General features: G+C 37.0%; 2 protein-coding genes across 4 annotated transcripts; one reads left to right on the top strand and one right to left on the bottom strand.

Moving 5' to 3' along the window:
• Positions 1-313: 313 nt before the first annotated feature.
• On the top strand, positions 314-3150 carry LOC141606733 (uncharacterized). The gene is made up of 3 exons (XM_074426007.1): positions 314-445; positions 1042-1458; positions 2258-3150. The coding sequence occupies exons 2-3, from the start codon at positions 1046-1048 to the stop codon at positions 2868-2870; spliced, it is 1026 nt and encodes a 341-aa protein (XP_074282108.1). The 5' UTR covers positions 314-445; positions 1042-1045; the 3' UTR covers positions 2871-3150.
• A 2584-nt stretch (positions 3151-5734) lies between these two features.
• Positions 5735-13039, bottom strand: LOC141606741 (uncharacterized). Of its 3 annotated transcripts, none has more exons than XM_074426014.1 (7): positions 12801-13039; positions 7287-7508; positions 7080-7211; positions 6768-6920; positions 6555-6671; positions 6204-6338; positions 5735-5991 (listed from the first exon to the last, which is right to left on the bottom strand). In XM_074426014.1, exons 1-7 carry the CDS (start codon positions 12837-12839, stop codon positions 5845-5847), a joined length of 945 nt encoding a protein of 314 aa, XP_074282115.1. In that variant the 5' UTR covers positions 12840-13039; the 3' UTR covers positions 5735-5844. The 3 variants fall into 3 exon arrangements, with proteins under 3 accessions (XP_074282115.1, XP_074282124.1, XP_074282131.1); XM_074426023.1 differs by having other exon boundaries at positions 7287-7454; XM_074426030.1 differs by having other exon boundaries at positions 7287-9016; positions 12532-13000.
• Positions 13040-14365: the final 1326 nt, after the last annotated feature.

Below are 14365 nucleotides of genomic sequence, written 5' to 3'. Positions count from 1 at the left end.
GGGTTTTGATGTTTTGGGCCTAAGTCTTGGCTTGGGTGTGTTTAATTCATAGATGAAATTATGTTTTTAAGAAAAAAGTCAATCCGGTTTTAAAAGTGGTCTCCAGTTTGGTTTTATTTAGACCCACACCCGCACCTCATTTGTGCTTAAAAATTCGGTTCGGGCCCAACACCGGAAAAAACCCAAATTTTTCGGTCTCCATTATTCGGGTTTCGCTCCGATTTCGGTTTAAAAATGCGGTTTGGATTTTTTTGCTCAGCCCTAGCAATAATCTTACCCTTATTAGTGTATATGATGTGATGATGTAGGATTTGCAATTTTTTTAAGAGTTCAGAACACAAGTCACACCTTCGATTCTTCTCAGCTACACAAAAAACAGTTACATATCAACTCTTCTTATCTTGATTTCTCCTCCATCTTTTTTCCTTGTTTCTCGCGTTCTCAGGTATTTTTCTCCTTTCTCTCATATTCTCATGTTTCATTATTTTCGACTCTTAAATTTTTCTTTTTGTTTTCTTTTATTTATTTATTGTATCACCTTTTAGTTCATGTATTCAATGTTTAATTTGATGAATGATTATATTTTGGGTTAATTGTTTGTAATTTACCGGTTGATCTGTTAATTTTATTTGAGAATTTGTGGGTTTTATTATAGTTTCGTTTACATCTACATGTATTTTTTTCTATTTACTTTTTTTTTGTTTTTATATATTGAACTTATGCCTCAGCGGTTTCGAATGATGTTTCCCAAATCATTTTGGCATTAAGGCTTTATGTTCTCTATGAATAGAATGTATGACTTCAATTTTCAAATTTGTGTGATTTTTCATTTAAATTCATTGAAAAAGGTGATAACTTTAATTCTCTGTTGCTTGAGTTTACAGAATTTGAGAACTTTCTTTGTTGAGTTTTTGGTTTGGTTACCTACAAGGGGTCTTATTTTGGCAAAATGTAGTTCAGTAGTTGAATTTTCCAATTTTCGGAAGATTGATCAAGTGATTATTTTGATTTGAAGTTGATATGATTAAATGTGATGCTTAGGAAAATGGATGAGGCGAAAGCATTAGCGCAACACCAGCAGCAACTAATGATGCAGCATCACCAACAACAGCAGCAACAGCAGCAGCAGCTTTATCTCTTACAACAGTTTCAGCAGCAACAGCAAGGTGCCATGTCTCGTTTCCCATCTAATATCGATGCTCATTTGCGGCCTCTAGGTGCCAATCGCCCCCTTAATCTTTCTCAAAACCCCAACCCTAACGCTAACCCTAACCCAAACCCAAACCCAAGTCCTAACCCTAATCCCCAGTCGCAGCAGCAACATTTGCAATCCAAGCTGAATCGCCCACCGTTGGCTGGTAACCAAGCTGAGCTTCAGATGGCTTACCAAGATGCTTGGCGCGTTTGCCACCCTGACTTCAAGCGTCCTTTCTCATCTCTTGAAGATGCCTGTGAAAGGTTTGTTCCCTTTTTGTATCATCTTCCTTTTATCATTCACACTCCTTTTTACTTGCCACACTGAATATATAATAATGTAACTTCGGTGCCTCAAGAGCTGCAACTTGCGGAATCAGTGGGGGTGTGGTGTACACACTACACAGGCTTACTCTTGTGTTAGCCGCATCGAGAGGATAAGTTGTTTCTTCATAAACCAAAATGAAAATTGTCGAATAATTGCTATTTTACTATTAAAATAAGCAAAGCAATTTAGTGAACCATTTTGTTTTTTTCACCATAATGCATATAACCAATGAATAATTAGTCATTAGCAGTATTGAACATGGAAATTTCGTTCCTAAATGTATGACAAATTGTTTCCTATGACCTATAAATGACCACGAATTACCTCTTGAAGCTGAAGATATCATTCGAAAAGGATTCAAGATTGTCCCCATTTGTTACCCCAAATGTTATAGTGGGGATTTCTCAATTTTGTGTAAAGAGATAGTCTTTTATATCTCCTTGTTTAGTAAGTAAATAAGAATACTTTACGAAAGAAAGAAAACGTAGAGTATAAGAGAGCACAAGGAATACTCAGAGACTATGGAAGGAAGGGAAATAACAATATCACGTTATAATCTACTAAGAAACCTTTCTTAAGACCTTTGTTATTATAATTTATAATTAATCCCGGATTTCAAGTTCTCGTGTTCTCCAATTCTTTTTTTCTTACCAGTATAGGTTGCACTGTAGCTTGTCTTAATTGACCAATTTCAGCTTCATTTTGTCGAATACCTGATGCCTATAAAATGTACAGGCTGTTACCCTACCATGTTGTGGCTGATTATGAAGCTGAGGAAGATGACAGAATCCTCGACTCTGATTCAACAGGGCAAATGCTTTCTCGTTCCCAGCAGTGGGATCACAATATCGCAGTTAAGGTAGCTGAGTTCACATCAACTTTTGAGAAACAGGCACTGGCTTTTAATATAATAACTCAAAAGCGGGCCTTGGGGGAATTTCGATCAGAAGAAAGATTGATGCTAGAACAGGCACTCTTACAGGAAGAAAAGAGGGCCATCATGGAAATAAGGGCAGAAATGGAGTCAAGAGAGAAGGCTGGCCGGGAAGCTCACGAAGCAAAGTTGAGGATGGCTGCCATCCAGGCTGAGTCACAGGCACATGCTGAGTTGATGGCCCGAGCTCCAATTAGGGCTAGTGCACTAGGATCACAAACTAATGTTGAAATGACAGAACTAGAGCAAGTGGTTAGCCCAGACGAGATGATGAATGGATGGGGAAACAATGCACAGAGAGCTGATAGAGAACCGTCAGATGATTTCTTGAATGACGAGGAGGCTGACAATGGAGATGCAGAACTACGAGAGGAGTGGCGTGAAAACGCAGAATTCGATCTCAATACAAGATGATTAATTAGTTCTGAACATTTGCTAAATTAAAACCAGCTTGTGCTGTTGCTGTTTCATGACTTGAATCTATGTTGAATCTATGTCTAGATTGCATTTAGTGTCGTCTTAAAATTTATGCTTGTGTTGGATCCTTCAAGTGACTTGTTTTTCAATGAGTTGGCAATCGTAAACCTATGGCCAAAAGCCCAACTTCGGGAAAGCCTAGTACTCTAGGAATACAAAAGCTTGTATGAGATGTGTGTATACAACCAAAACTTTTAATGTTGTTTCTCTTCCAATGATTGTTGTGCAGGTGGATTTGGTAGGAATATTCCGAATGATTTACATATATTATTCTTAGTTCATTCGTGTTTTAGCTCTTTTTTATATGTTACATATATGTTATGTTTGCCATTTTATCCTAAATATATGAGTTCAGTCGTCATAACCTCCTCTTCCCTCTTGACTGGCGGAAAATTTTGATTCCTCTCTTGACTGAGAAAATTTTGATTTGCTTCTGCTTCTGTTTAGAATCATGTAAAAACATTCTGCTTCTTTTTAGAATCGTGTAAAAACTGAAGATGTTTTCGATTTTGTGGTCTCTATTATGTATTTCAGTCAATAACTTCTGTTATTATTAATGTGATGATAAAAGTGTACAAGTTTTTGTTACTCAGGAATGCAGATACTAAACATGAGTTTTGCATTCAAGTCACCTTCAATTCAAATACCACCGGACAGCGGAATGAGGATGGACTTATGCAGGAGACATTTGGGGAGAGGTTGACACAAGGTCTGCATTGTACTTATATCCCTTTTTTTTTGGTTACAGTATCTAATTATTTGGATATCAACTTATAGTCTTATACAGCTCATTTCAAATTACAAATTTTCAAATATTCCAATCTGTTGTCTGTTACTATTATGTCAGTTGGACAAAGATGCGAAGTAGGCGTGTAAACTACACTGTGAGATGCAAAAACATTGATGAGGGATTTCGATGCACTCCTGGGAGGAGTGCATCAGGCGTGTCAAAATTGAGATTTTGTGGCGATCATATTGATTAGAATCTACTTCTTGATTGTTTTAAGAATGCTTTCATGGTTGTCTGTACGTTCACCATGATTAGATTCACAGCACAACCGAGACTGCAGACATGTATTTATTGATAGGCCATGAAGACGTGGAATAGTACGAAATTTGTTTGGAAGGATGTAGCTAGTCTCCCTGTTTTGCAATTTGAGAAGCGTGCTATATGTCTGGATATGAAGTTAAAACCCGAGTAAGGCAGGAGTTGGATAAAGTTGGGAAATTGGAATCTTAGAGAGGCCCTAAATGTTAATGCATTCCACACTTTGGAGTTGCATGTAATACGCTTGAACAACACTGCATTCCCATTTCGATACCTAAAGAAGAGGTTGATGATTTTTATATTGAATTGAAACTTCTACGGGTAACTACATAACAAGAAGTGGCTATGCATTAGCTCATAAAGATTTTATGAAATCGTAAATCGAGTAGCATGGATGGCTCTCGCTTAAATGACTCAAAAATTGGTTTTTTGTAAAAAATTATCTCGGGAATCTTCCTGTCAAAGGAAATTGGAAAGTCTTCCTATGGAAAATCCTTTCTAATTCTCTGCCTTGTGGTGAAGAAGCCATGTCTCGAGGGTTTCTGTGGGATGTTTTATCGTTTTTGAGATTGTGAGGTCTCCTCTAGAATATGGTTTGGGTCTCAACTCAGCATTAGAAGCTATATTGGCAAAGAGATTTCTGTTCAGCAATGGAGTTAGGATTATAAACTGGATCACATACTTGAAAAGGTCAAAAGGATCTGTTTCTATTGTCATTGATTTTATGAGTGTCTTATCGGGAATTTGATGTAAAAGAAACGACATGATTTATAGACGTCTATCGATGACATTTGGACGAATTAAGCTGGAATCGCCTATTAACTTCAGGGCTTTGCAACAATTGAAATTGAGGATTCCTATTACTGGTCAAGATGGTTCTGAAGATCTCGGGGGGTACAGGTTTGTGGATCTACATTATCCCATTAATCTCATAAATATTATCCTTACGTATATCGTGTGCATTCAAAATGTGATGCGGCTTTTAACATAAAGAGCAACAATGCTGCTGCAGGATGGTCCTTATTGGGGAGTTTGGAGCAAAATTATACCTGGTAGTATGGTAGTTCTTTTTTCTGGGTCATGGACTCCCTTCATACTGAAGCAGTGGCTCTTTGGGAAGCGATTGATAAGACTAATGCTCCAGTGATGCCACTTCGGACTGCCTAAATCTTGTCTAACAGGTTGCAGGTTGCGGGATTTCAGGAATCTGTGCAAATTTTTAAAGTGATACTTGGGGATATCAATCATCTTGTTAAATTATGTAAACCCCATACGTAGGACTCCGGGAAATATACCCCCATGATTCTCATCAATCCGGAGCATTAGATCGGTAAGCACCCGAATTCACACCGGGAAAGGTCATATTAGAAGTAAAATGTACACTTCAGAGGTTACTGATGGAGCACGACGAGTTCAAGTCCGACCTCTTGGCATAGTTGATCTTACTTGTGTAGTGTTTACTCATCTCCAGAAAGCCTAGTAAAGCTCCTTTCGAGTGCCACAAATCTTCCATCACTTTTTCCTATTTTTTTGCCTAGTTTCCGCACAAAAAATTGTATTTTTCTTTCGTTTCTTTTTTAATTGCACTTATTCTACTCGAACTTGAGATTAAATCATTAACCCCTTTAATAACAAGCAAAATTATCTATTTTACGAAAGTTGAGAGTTGAAGAACTCACTAGACTAACTCGTTTGTGAATCTGACGTTTGATCTATCAGCAACTATCGATGGCCATTATGGCTACAGTACTCGAAATGCAATCAGTCAATCTATCATAAAAGACAATTAGTTACCATAATCTAGGGTATATCACGCCAATTTTACAAAGTACAAGCATAATACAATATGTTTATGAATGCTATCTACTGTATTATACCGGCATGCTGGTCTACCAACTCTTTCCATTTTTGTCTCCTTATTCTTCCATTCCTAAAGCTCTTCCTGCCTCTTTTATTCTTTTGCTGTTCATCGCCATTATCTATTTCCGGCCTTATATGCAATGTACCACCCTGCAAACACCAAACCAAGAAAATCAATTTCCGAGATTTAAATCGTAAACAGTCCGATCTTTTCTTAAATCTTACTCATTTTTTATCGAATATATTGGTTTCTTTGTAAGAAATGGGGTTTGATGTTTGGATGACCAGATTCTTTCAAGGTCTACAGTTAGAAAGGAACGAAATGAACTTGTTGATGCATCACTTTACATGATATCACTTACCTGACTTCCTTCATTGCACTTGGAAGGTTCAAAACTATTCACGCATCTTCTCGCAGCATGGCCTTCCTCTCCACATTTGTAGCATATAGAAGGCGGCTTTGAACCGCTCTTGTCGATAAGCGGTTTTGGGCATTGCTGTACAAGATTGCAAAGATACAAATAACAAACTTGGTCAGCCACAATATAAAAACTCAGCATTCGTTGATTCTGTACTGAGGTGGAATGAAGCAAAATGACTCATTAAACCACTGAGCTTCTATTTATAGTAAATGCAATTCTTAAGCAGGATATTATCAGAATAGAGAATTCCACAGAAAATTGCTAGTGTAATAAGAAAAGCATGACTTATACCAGCCCTGAATGTCCAGATTCTCCACAGTTGTAACAAGATACTGTTGGCATGTTTTCGTCAATAAGGTTCCCGCAGTAGATATGGCCAAGTTCATTGCAGACATAACAATGTATTTTCTGTCAAAAGGAAAATAAGAAAGGACAGTTCAGGGGATCAAGCTCCATACAGCATTTAAAGGAGAGGAAAAGGAGGACATGTACTCTATTATTCACCTTGACATCTTCTGGACAATAATCATTATTGCATGAAGATATTTCATGCCCTGTCTCTCCACATTTCAAACAGATTCTTTCACTTTCATTTATGTTCATAGGACAATCTATGGCATAGTGACCTTTCCTCTTGCAGCTGTAACAGGGACGGCGCTGGAAGTGAAACTCAAATTAGAATTTGAGAGTAGTGGCTTCACATTATGCTGAAACCTTAACTGGTATCACATAGCATCGCACGATAACTAGTAGTTTAATGATACATTCAGAGACCAATGCAATAAGTTAGTAACATACAAATAAATATTTAAATACCTTGGGGCATTTTTTTGCATCATGAAGTAATTGTCCGCATAAATAACAGACTTTCCTCCTCTTTTGTGTGCGGCAAACAGCTGCACGATCTTCTAAGCAAGAACTCCCCGAGTCAAAATATCTCGTCCTCCTCTGGTTACATTGCAAAACTTAAGTGCCAACATCATGGACCAAAAAACAATCAAATGAGTCTACTCTTTAACTTACAAGAAGTTTTTTAAGGACAATACTGCTTGTAATAGCAGCTTTTGACTCGGTAACTGCACATCTTGATTCTGAGTGATCCTCTTTGTTTGGGGGAGTAGGTGTTTGTTGTTGTTGCTCTTGCAGAAATGCTGATGCTCCTTGAGCGGATTCTTCCGCTCTACCATCATTCTGAATGATCGTGACAAGTGCAAATAAATCAAACATGAGAGAATCTGTAACTTCCTACAATTCATGATTTCAAATATCAAGAAACATATTTTCTTCCAAGAGCTAAATTCATAATTTAGTAAGAAATGACAAAAATGAATATAAAGGATTAGGTTCGTAAATTTGCAGATGGGGACGAATTACACTAATTTGTTTGAACCCAGAACATTGACAAACAATGACAGAGATAAGCATTCTATTAAATATATACTGAAAGGCAATCTCTGAGAAATATATTAAAAAGATGTTTTTGTGTTGACATGAAATGCATATATCGATGTATCTGCAGCAATGAAGAAGTCTAGACTATAAAGTGTTCCAATATGTTTGATGTATGTGCAGCAACTAAGACGTTTTTGAATCTGTTCATTTTGATTTTGATGGTCAATTACACAGATTGCCCCATTGCACTTTGTACGGATACAAAATGAGAAGGGAAAAGGGAGGGGAGGGGGATGGAGGGAAGAGAAGGAGAAATGGATCAAGAAAGTTTTTACTCCAAATCTTTCCTGTGTTGTAGGGGGTATTGATTAGGCTTGAGGGAAGGAAAATGGATTGCTCCAATTTCCCCCCAACCTCACTACCTAACTACATGGAATTTTGCCTCTCTCCCTTTCCCTCTAACTTCTTCAGTCTGAACAAAGTCAACAAACCCGTAATCTTTTCAAATATATGTAAAGGTACGATTCAAAGTTGAAACGTTCGATTTGTCAAAAGTCAAAACAACTACTCCCTCTGTTCAAGCCATTCCATTACGTATATACTCATATAATTTCTTTAAAAAAAGTTAATATTCATCGTATATTCTGAGAAAATTATAGTTTAAGTTTACTCCCAAAGTCCATAGGAGATAATATGGGATAAAGGGAGTACTATACACCTATATCAAACTTATTAAGCACTGGAAAGCGGAAAAAATATCTACAATGACTAAATTGACACAGAACAACACTTCAATCTTCTCCAATCAACCCGAATTAGCCTCCATCAGGGCAATCAGACTCCATATTTTCCACTTCTACAATTGGACATTGATGATCTCGTTCTAGAGCCCGTCAATAAATTGGTCATTATCTAACTTTGCCAAATGCTAACTACCTTTCTGTGAAGTTAACTTTCATCATTCACTTTTGCCAAAAGGTCGTGGCACTGAGCAGAGACCAGCATGCCAACAGTTTAATAGTATCTCCAAGTGTGTGCAAAATTCTGGGCTACCATAAAAAATTTCTAAATTTCTAATTCAATGCTTCAATACTAAATTTCTAAATTTACTTTGATCTTTCACTTGAACCCCAAGTATCACATGTTGCCTTGGTCAAGCAGATACCAATCTTATTGCAAAGTTAAGCAGAACTGATGTAAGTGTAAAATCTAAGAATTGGGCGAATCACTAACTAGCTTCAAAACCGAGTTAAATGTTGCTTATTCTACTATTATTCCTAAAGAAACATTGGACAACAACAACAACAACAACATCAGAGCCTTAATCCCAAAAAGATTTGGGGTCGGCTGACATGAATCATCTTTTCGAACCGTCCATGGGTGAACGCACGCCTCAAAATGCGAATAAAAAAAGGGAAGATGAAAAACAAAAAGGACGAACGAAAATGTAATGGAAAGTCAAGGTAAACTTAGGGGTTTTAAAATCGAATTCCGTCTTTCTTTTATAAAAACTTAAAATTTAAATCGAGAGAAAAGATTAAACGATTTTTAAAAACCGAAATAGAGTTAAGGATCCGGAATGAACCAGGTAAAATCTATAAGAAAGTGGTTGGTTAAAAAGTGTAATAAAGGAGAGAAAAATAAATAAATAAATTTTTTTTAAATTAAATAAAAAAAACACTAAATCTGGCAAAAAAAAAAAACATCAAATACTAAAAATCCACATGTATCCTTTCCCTCCATTGTGCCCTCTCCGTCACCATACTCTCCTCAAGCCCCAGAACTCTCATATCGTGCTCTATCACTCTCAACCAAGTCTGTCTCGGTCTTCCTCTGCCTCTAGGGACCTTTTCTGTTCTCCAAGTCTCCAGCCTCCTAACTGGTGCGTCCATAGGTCTCCTTCTCACATGGCCAAACCATCTTAGTCGGTTTTCTATCATCTTGTCCTCTATTGGCGCCACTTTTACCTTTTCCCTAATCACCTCATTCCTTAACCGATCTTTCCTTGTATGTCCGCACATCCACCTCAACATGCGCATCTCCGCCACACTCATCTTTTGAATGTGACAATGCTTCACGGCCCAACACTCGGAGTCGTAAAGTAGTAAGGAGCCTAATTGCCGTGCGATAAAATTTTCCCTTTAATCTTTGGGGCATATCTTTATCGCATAGAAACCCTGAAGCACTCTTCCATTTCAACCATCCCGCTTTAATTCTGTGAGCTACATCTCCGTCTAACTCCCCATCTTTTTGAATAATAGATCCTAGATATCTGAAGAAATCCGAACCCTCAACAACATTCCCATCGAAAATAATACTCCCCGCCTCTGTCGATCTCAACCCCGCCACCTTAGTGAATTGACACCTCAAATACTCGGTCTTACTCCCGCTCACTGAACCCACGAGTCTCTAAAGTCCGCCTCCACAATTCCAACTTTCTCTCCACCCCTCTTTTGTCTCATCAATCAACACAATATCATCAGCAAACATCATACACCAAGGGATGTCGTCCTGAATATCCCTTGTCAACTCATCCATAACTATAGCAAAGAGAAAAGGACTAAGTGCGGAACCTTGATGCACCCCGATGGTAATAGGAAATTCTTCCGTTCTCCCAACATTAGTGCGAACACTTGCACTAGCCCCCTCATACATGTCCTTTATGAGGTCAATATATTTTCGCGACACACCCTTTTTCGCCAAAGCCCACCAAAGTACTTCTCTTGGTACCCTATCATAAGCCTTTTCCAAGTCAATAAAAACCATATGTAAGTCCTTCTTCTTGTCCCGATGGTATTCCATCAACTGTCTCATGATAAAAATCGCATCCATAGTCGATCTCCCGGGCATAAATCCAAATTGGTTTTCCGAGATGTCTACACATCTCCTAAGCCTTTGCTCAATTACCCGCTCCCATAACTTCATCGTATGACTCATAAGTTTAATTCCCCGATAATTGGAGCACTCTTGAACATCACCTTTGTTCTTGTACAGAGGGACAAGAGTGCTTCTCCTCCAAGCCGATGGCATCTTGTTGCTCCTCCAAATCTTGTTGAAGAGCATGGTTACCCATTCGATCCCTTTCCCCCCAAAGCACCTCCAAACTTCTATGGGTATACCATCCGGTCCCTCTGCTTTCTTTGACCCCATCTTCCTTAACGCCTTTCTAACTTCACTCTTTTGTATTCTACGCACAAATTCCCGATTAACCATGCTTGGTGTTACCTCTACATCCCCAAAACCTTGTTCTTGATGTCCATTGAATAAATTATCAAAGTAAGAACTCCATCTAGCCTTTATTTCGTTATCCTGAACCAGAACCTTGTCGTCCATATCTTTCACACACCTAACTCTCCCAATATCTCTCGTCTTTCGGTCTCTTATGCGAGCCAGTTTATAGATATCCTTCTCTCCTTCTCTCGTGTCCAACTTGGCATACACTTCTTGGTTAACTTTTGCCCTCGCATCCCGTACGGCCTTTTTAGCGGCTCGTCTAGCCTCCTTGTACTTTTCAAAGTTCTGTGGCATGCCAGTGAGATAGTCCATGAATCAATTCCCACAGCGGAGATACTTTTATGTTCTGATTCTAAAACAGTGTCGAGTGTTGTATCATGTTAGAATGTCAGAGTGCCAAAGGGTCAGACATACGAAGCGCTGCTAAAGTGAAGTGTCAATAGTAGCATATTTGACATCCACCATACAAGCAGAAGAACCTGATATATATTTTGGACGCGGAAACCATTTACTCCTGCTTTAGTAACTTAACACCATGGAGAAATCCCAAAGGAATATGACAACCATTTCTGAAATCTGCTGGATCTTCCGAAAATATGAGGATCAAAAGTTTTTATAATGTTGTAAAGGGAAAGGAACTTGTATGTGGTATCAAACAATACGGAAATAGAAAAGAAGCTCGAGATAGACAATTAACTTAACTGAAAAATTCCCCGGATTAAAGCATTCGAGGGACCCTCGAAAACTAATGACTAGTTTAGAAAGGCAATCTGAAAATATTTAGGACAGAAGAGAAATTATAATGGCAAGTTGTCATGATTTTCTAGCATTAACAAAGCTCAAGATACTAGTTCAGTAAATTAATCTAAGGCAGTCACGTTGTTACCTTATAAGACCATATAATATGTCATACAATGCAAAGTTGCAACCTCCACTGATTAATATGAAACCAGCTATCTTAATGACTTAAATCTTGCAATAGACCCTTTAAGACATTCGGCCAGATACTGGCATAGTGCTATGTGCATCAAACTAAAGAGTCCTTCCAAACAACAAATCACAAATCCGCAGTCCACATTCTGTTACACATCCATGTTAAAAGAACTCCTAAGAACCAAATCAAGATAACTCATTCTGCAGCAAAGAACATAGCTGCAAGGGAAACAAATGCCTATTTTGCATTTGGTTCCTTCCTCAAAGTCATCACTATGTCGAACCTTCAGAGGATTAATTATGCACATCCTAGAACAAAGCTCCAAGTAAGCGGCAGTACAACAGAAGATATCCATTTACAATGGAGCGAGAAAATTAAACTCTGTATTTTTTAGCTTAGGAATAATATGGAATAAACCAAATTGGTTGATTAAATTGTCCACCCTTTATATCCTGAAATCGCAAACCATCAACACAACTTCCATTACCGTTTTACAAATTTAGAAACCCCTTTTTGTTTCCAACGCAAGATAACATTGCTTACATTCGACCTCTTACCCAAGATAGGTACAGAGCCTTTGAGGCATGGGGATAACCTTGTCGCCGTTGGGCAGCAGAGCCAAATGAAATGATAACATAAACAAAGTTATGAATTATGATTACATGAATCCCAACTTCACAATTAGTGCATTAATCAGTGATTAAGAACCCCAGTGCAGCAAACAGTCATAACATCATCATCTACAACAACATTACCCCAGTGCGTCACGGGCTCCCGCAAATTAACTTAAACGGACATTAAACATGAACCCATACAGACAGTCATAAACCTAAATTAATGCATTACAAGAAACCATACAGATCCAAGGTCTTTACTTTAACGCAAACAACATTGAATCTCAATCAAAAAAACATGAAACAAGAAAAAATTAGGATCAAATAACCAAAGAAAAAAAAAATTAACAAAATGAGACTTACATTATCTTGAGAAATAGTTTCAGAATCATGGGCATTCATGTTATTAAAGATTACTGCTTTGGTATTGTGAAAGATTGGATATTGAGATGAGCAAAGCTATTAAATTAGGGAAAATCAGTAACAAGGATCAATTTTTCATATTTTGGTGGACAATTTCCCCTCTTCTTTGTTCATGTTCTTGCTTGTATCTGGGTAAATTCGCCCAAAACATTTGGGCACCCGATTGATTATAGGAGCTCGTCCGACAATCCCTTGGAATCGGTTTTTATTGTAATCTTGCTTGGTTTTGGTCAAACTTATCCCTATCTCGAATACTTACCCAACATTTTTTTTTTTTTTTTTTTGAAAGGGAATACTTACCCAACATAAAACACTTTGAATTACAATTCATGTGATTTGTAAAATAAATTGGTGGATGGTTTGTTTGCTCCAAATCACATGAATTGAGGTTCCTTAGGAACTTTAATTCCTCCATGATGAGAGAAGTTGTTTACCTAGGTCTCCTAGGTAAGTGGGTATTCCTATAGAATTCACTTTCCACATTTCAACCAAACATTCTTTTCCATTTCACATGAATTGCAAAATCATGTGAATTGTAACTTCCTTGGAACTTCAATTCCTCTATCGAACCAAATGACCCCTAAATGTGATCTTCCAAATTTCAGCCTGTTTCTTTTTTCCGTTTGAGGAGGAGCGTATTCTTAAAATGAGAATTTGTGAGCATCCATCGACTGATGAGTGGTGCTGGGAAGGAGAACGTGATGGTATGTATTCGGTCAAGTTGGCTTATAGGTTGTAGGTGGAGAAGGACGGGGAGAAGGAAGGCTCGTCTAGTGTTGTTAATAATAGTTGGCTTTTGATATTAATATTTAAAGTGTCTTAAAGTAATCGATTTCTTGGGGTTTTGTTTGTTTGTTTTCTAACAACTAATCAATCAATCAATCAATCAATATATATAACTAAAGGAGGCTTTTTTTTTCTAATTATACTATTAACATTAGAACTAGGAGATAATTAATTATTTACAATTTTTCTATTATAATTAGGAATATAATTTTCCTATTAGAAATGAGAAATAATTAATTATTTTACAATTTTCCTATTAGAAATAGGAAATAAATTAACAATTTATTAAGGATTTTTTTTCCTAATTATACTATTAGAATTAGGAGATAATAATATTTAAAAAATTTCTATTATAATTAGGAATATGATTTTCCTATTAGAAATGAGAATTAATTAATTATTTTACAATTTTATAATTAGAAACAGGAAATAAATTAATTATCAACAATTTATTAATATTAAAAAAACTATTCATTAGTAGTTGTTCACTTTTTATTAAATTAGAAGGAAAAAAACCTTTGATATATTTATAATATCCAATTTTATAACAACTTCCGATTAAAAAAATGAGGTATTATCAGGCTAAAAGGCCCTAGGCCGAACTGGGTTGTGACAAAAAATGTGCATGTCTAATACGTACTACATGGAATTTACTCATGTAAGAGTAAAATGAACGCTGAAATATGCCCTTACGTCTTTTGTTATTCCTAATGTCATAT

This window comes from Silene latifolia, chromosome 1 (assembly GCF_048544455.1).
Source record: "Silene latifolia isolate original U9 population chromosome 1, ASM4854445v1, whole genome shotgun sequence".
NCBI lineage: Eukaryota > Viridiplantae > Streptophyta > Magnoliopsida > Caryophyllales > Caryophyllaceae > Silene > Silene latifolia.
Note: the sequence above shows the minus strand (reverse complement) of the source record. Positions and strands in the feature narration are given on the sequence as shown.

Excerpts from the sequence above, each read along its gene's own strand:
- LOC141606741 (XM_074426014.1), bottom strand. The coding sequence starts at position 12,839 with ATGAATGCCCATGATTCTGAAACTATTTCTCAAGATAAT. Across the intron at positions 6,339-6,554 it reads AATCTGGACATTCAGGGCTG|CAATGCCCAAAACCGCTTAT; the intron begins GTATAAGTCATG and ends AATCTTGTACAG. Across the intron at positions 5,992-6,203 it reads AGTGCAATGAAGGAAGTCAG|GGTGGTACATTGCATATAAG; the intron begins GTAAGTGATATC and ends TGGTGTTTGCAG.
- LOC141606733 (XM_074426007.1), top strand. The coding sequence starts at position 1,046 with ATGGATGAGGCGAAAGCATTAGCGCAACACCAGCAGCAACTAATGATG. Across the intron at positions 1,459-2,257 it reads CTTGAAGATGCCTGTGAAAG|GCTGTTACCCTACCATGTTG; the intron begins GTTTGTTCCCTT and ends TAAAATGTACAG.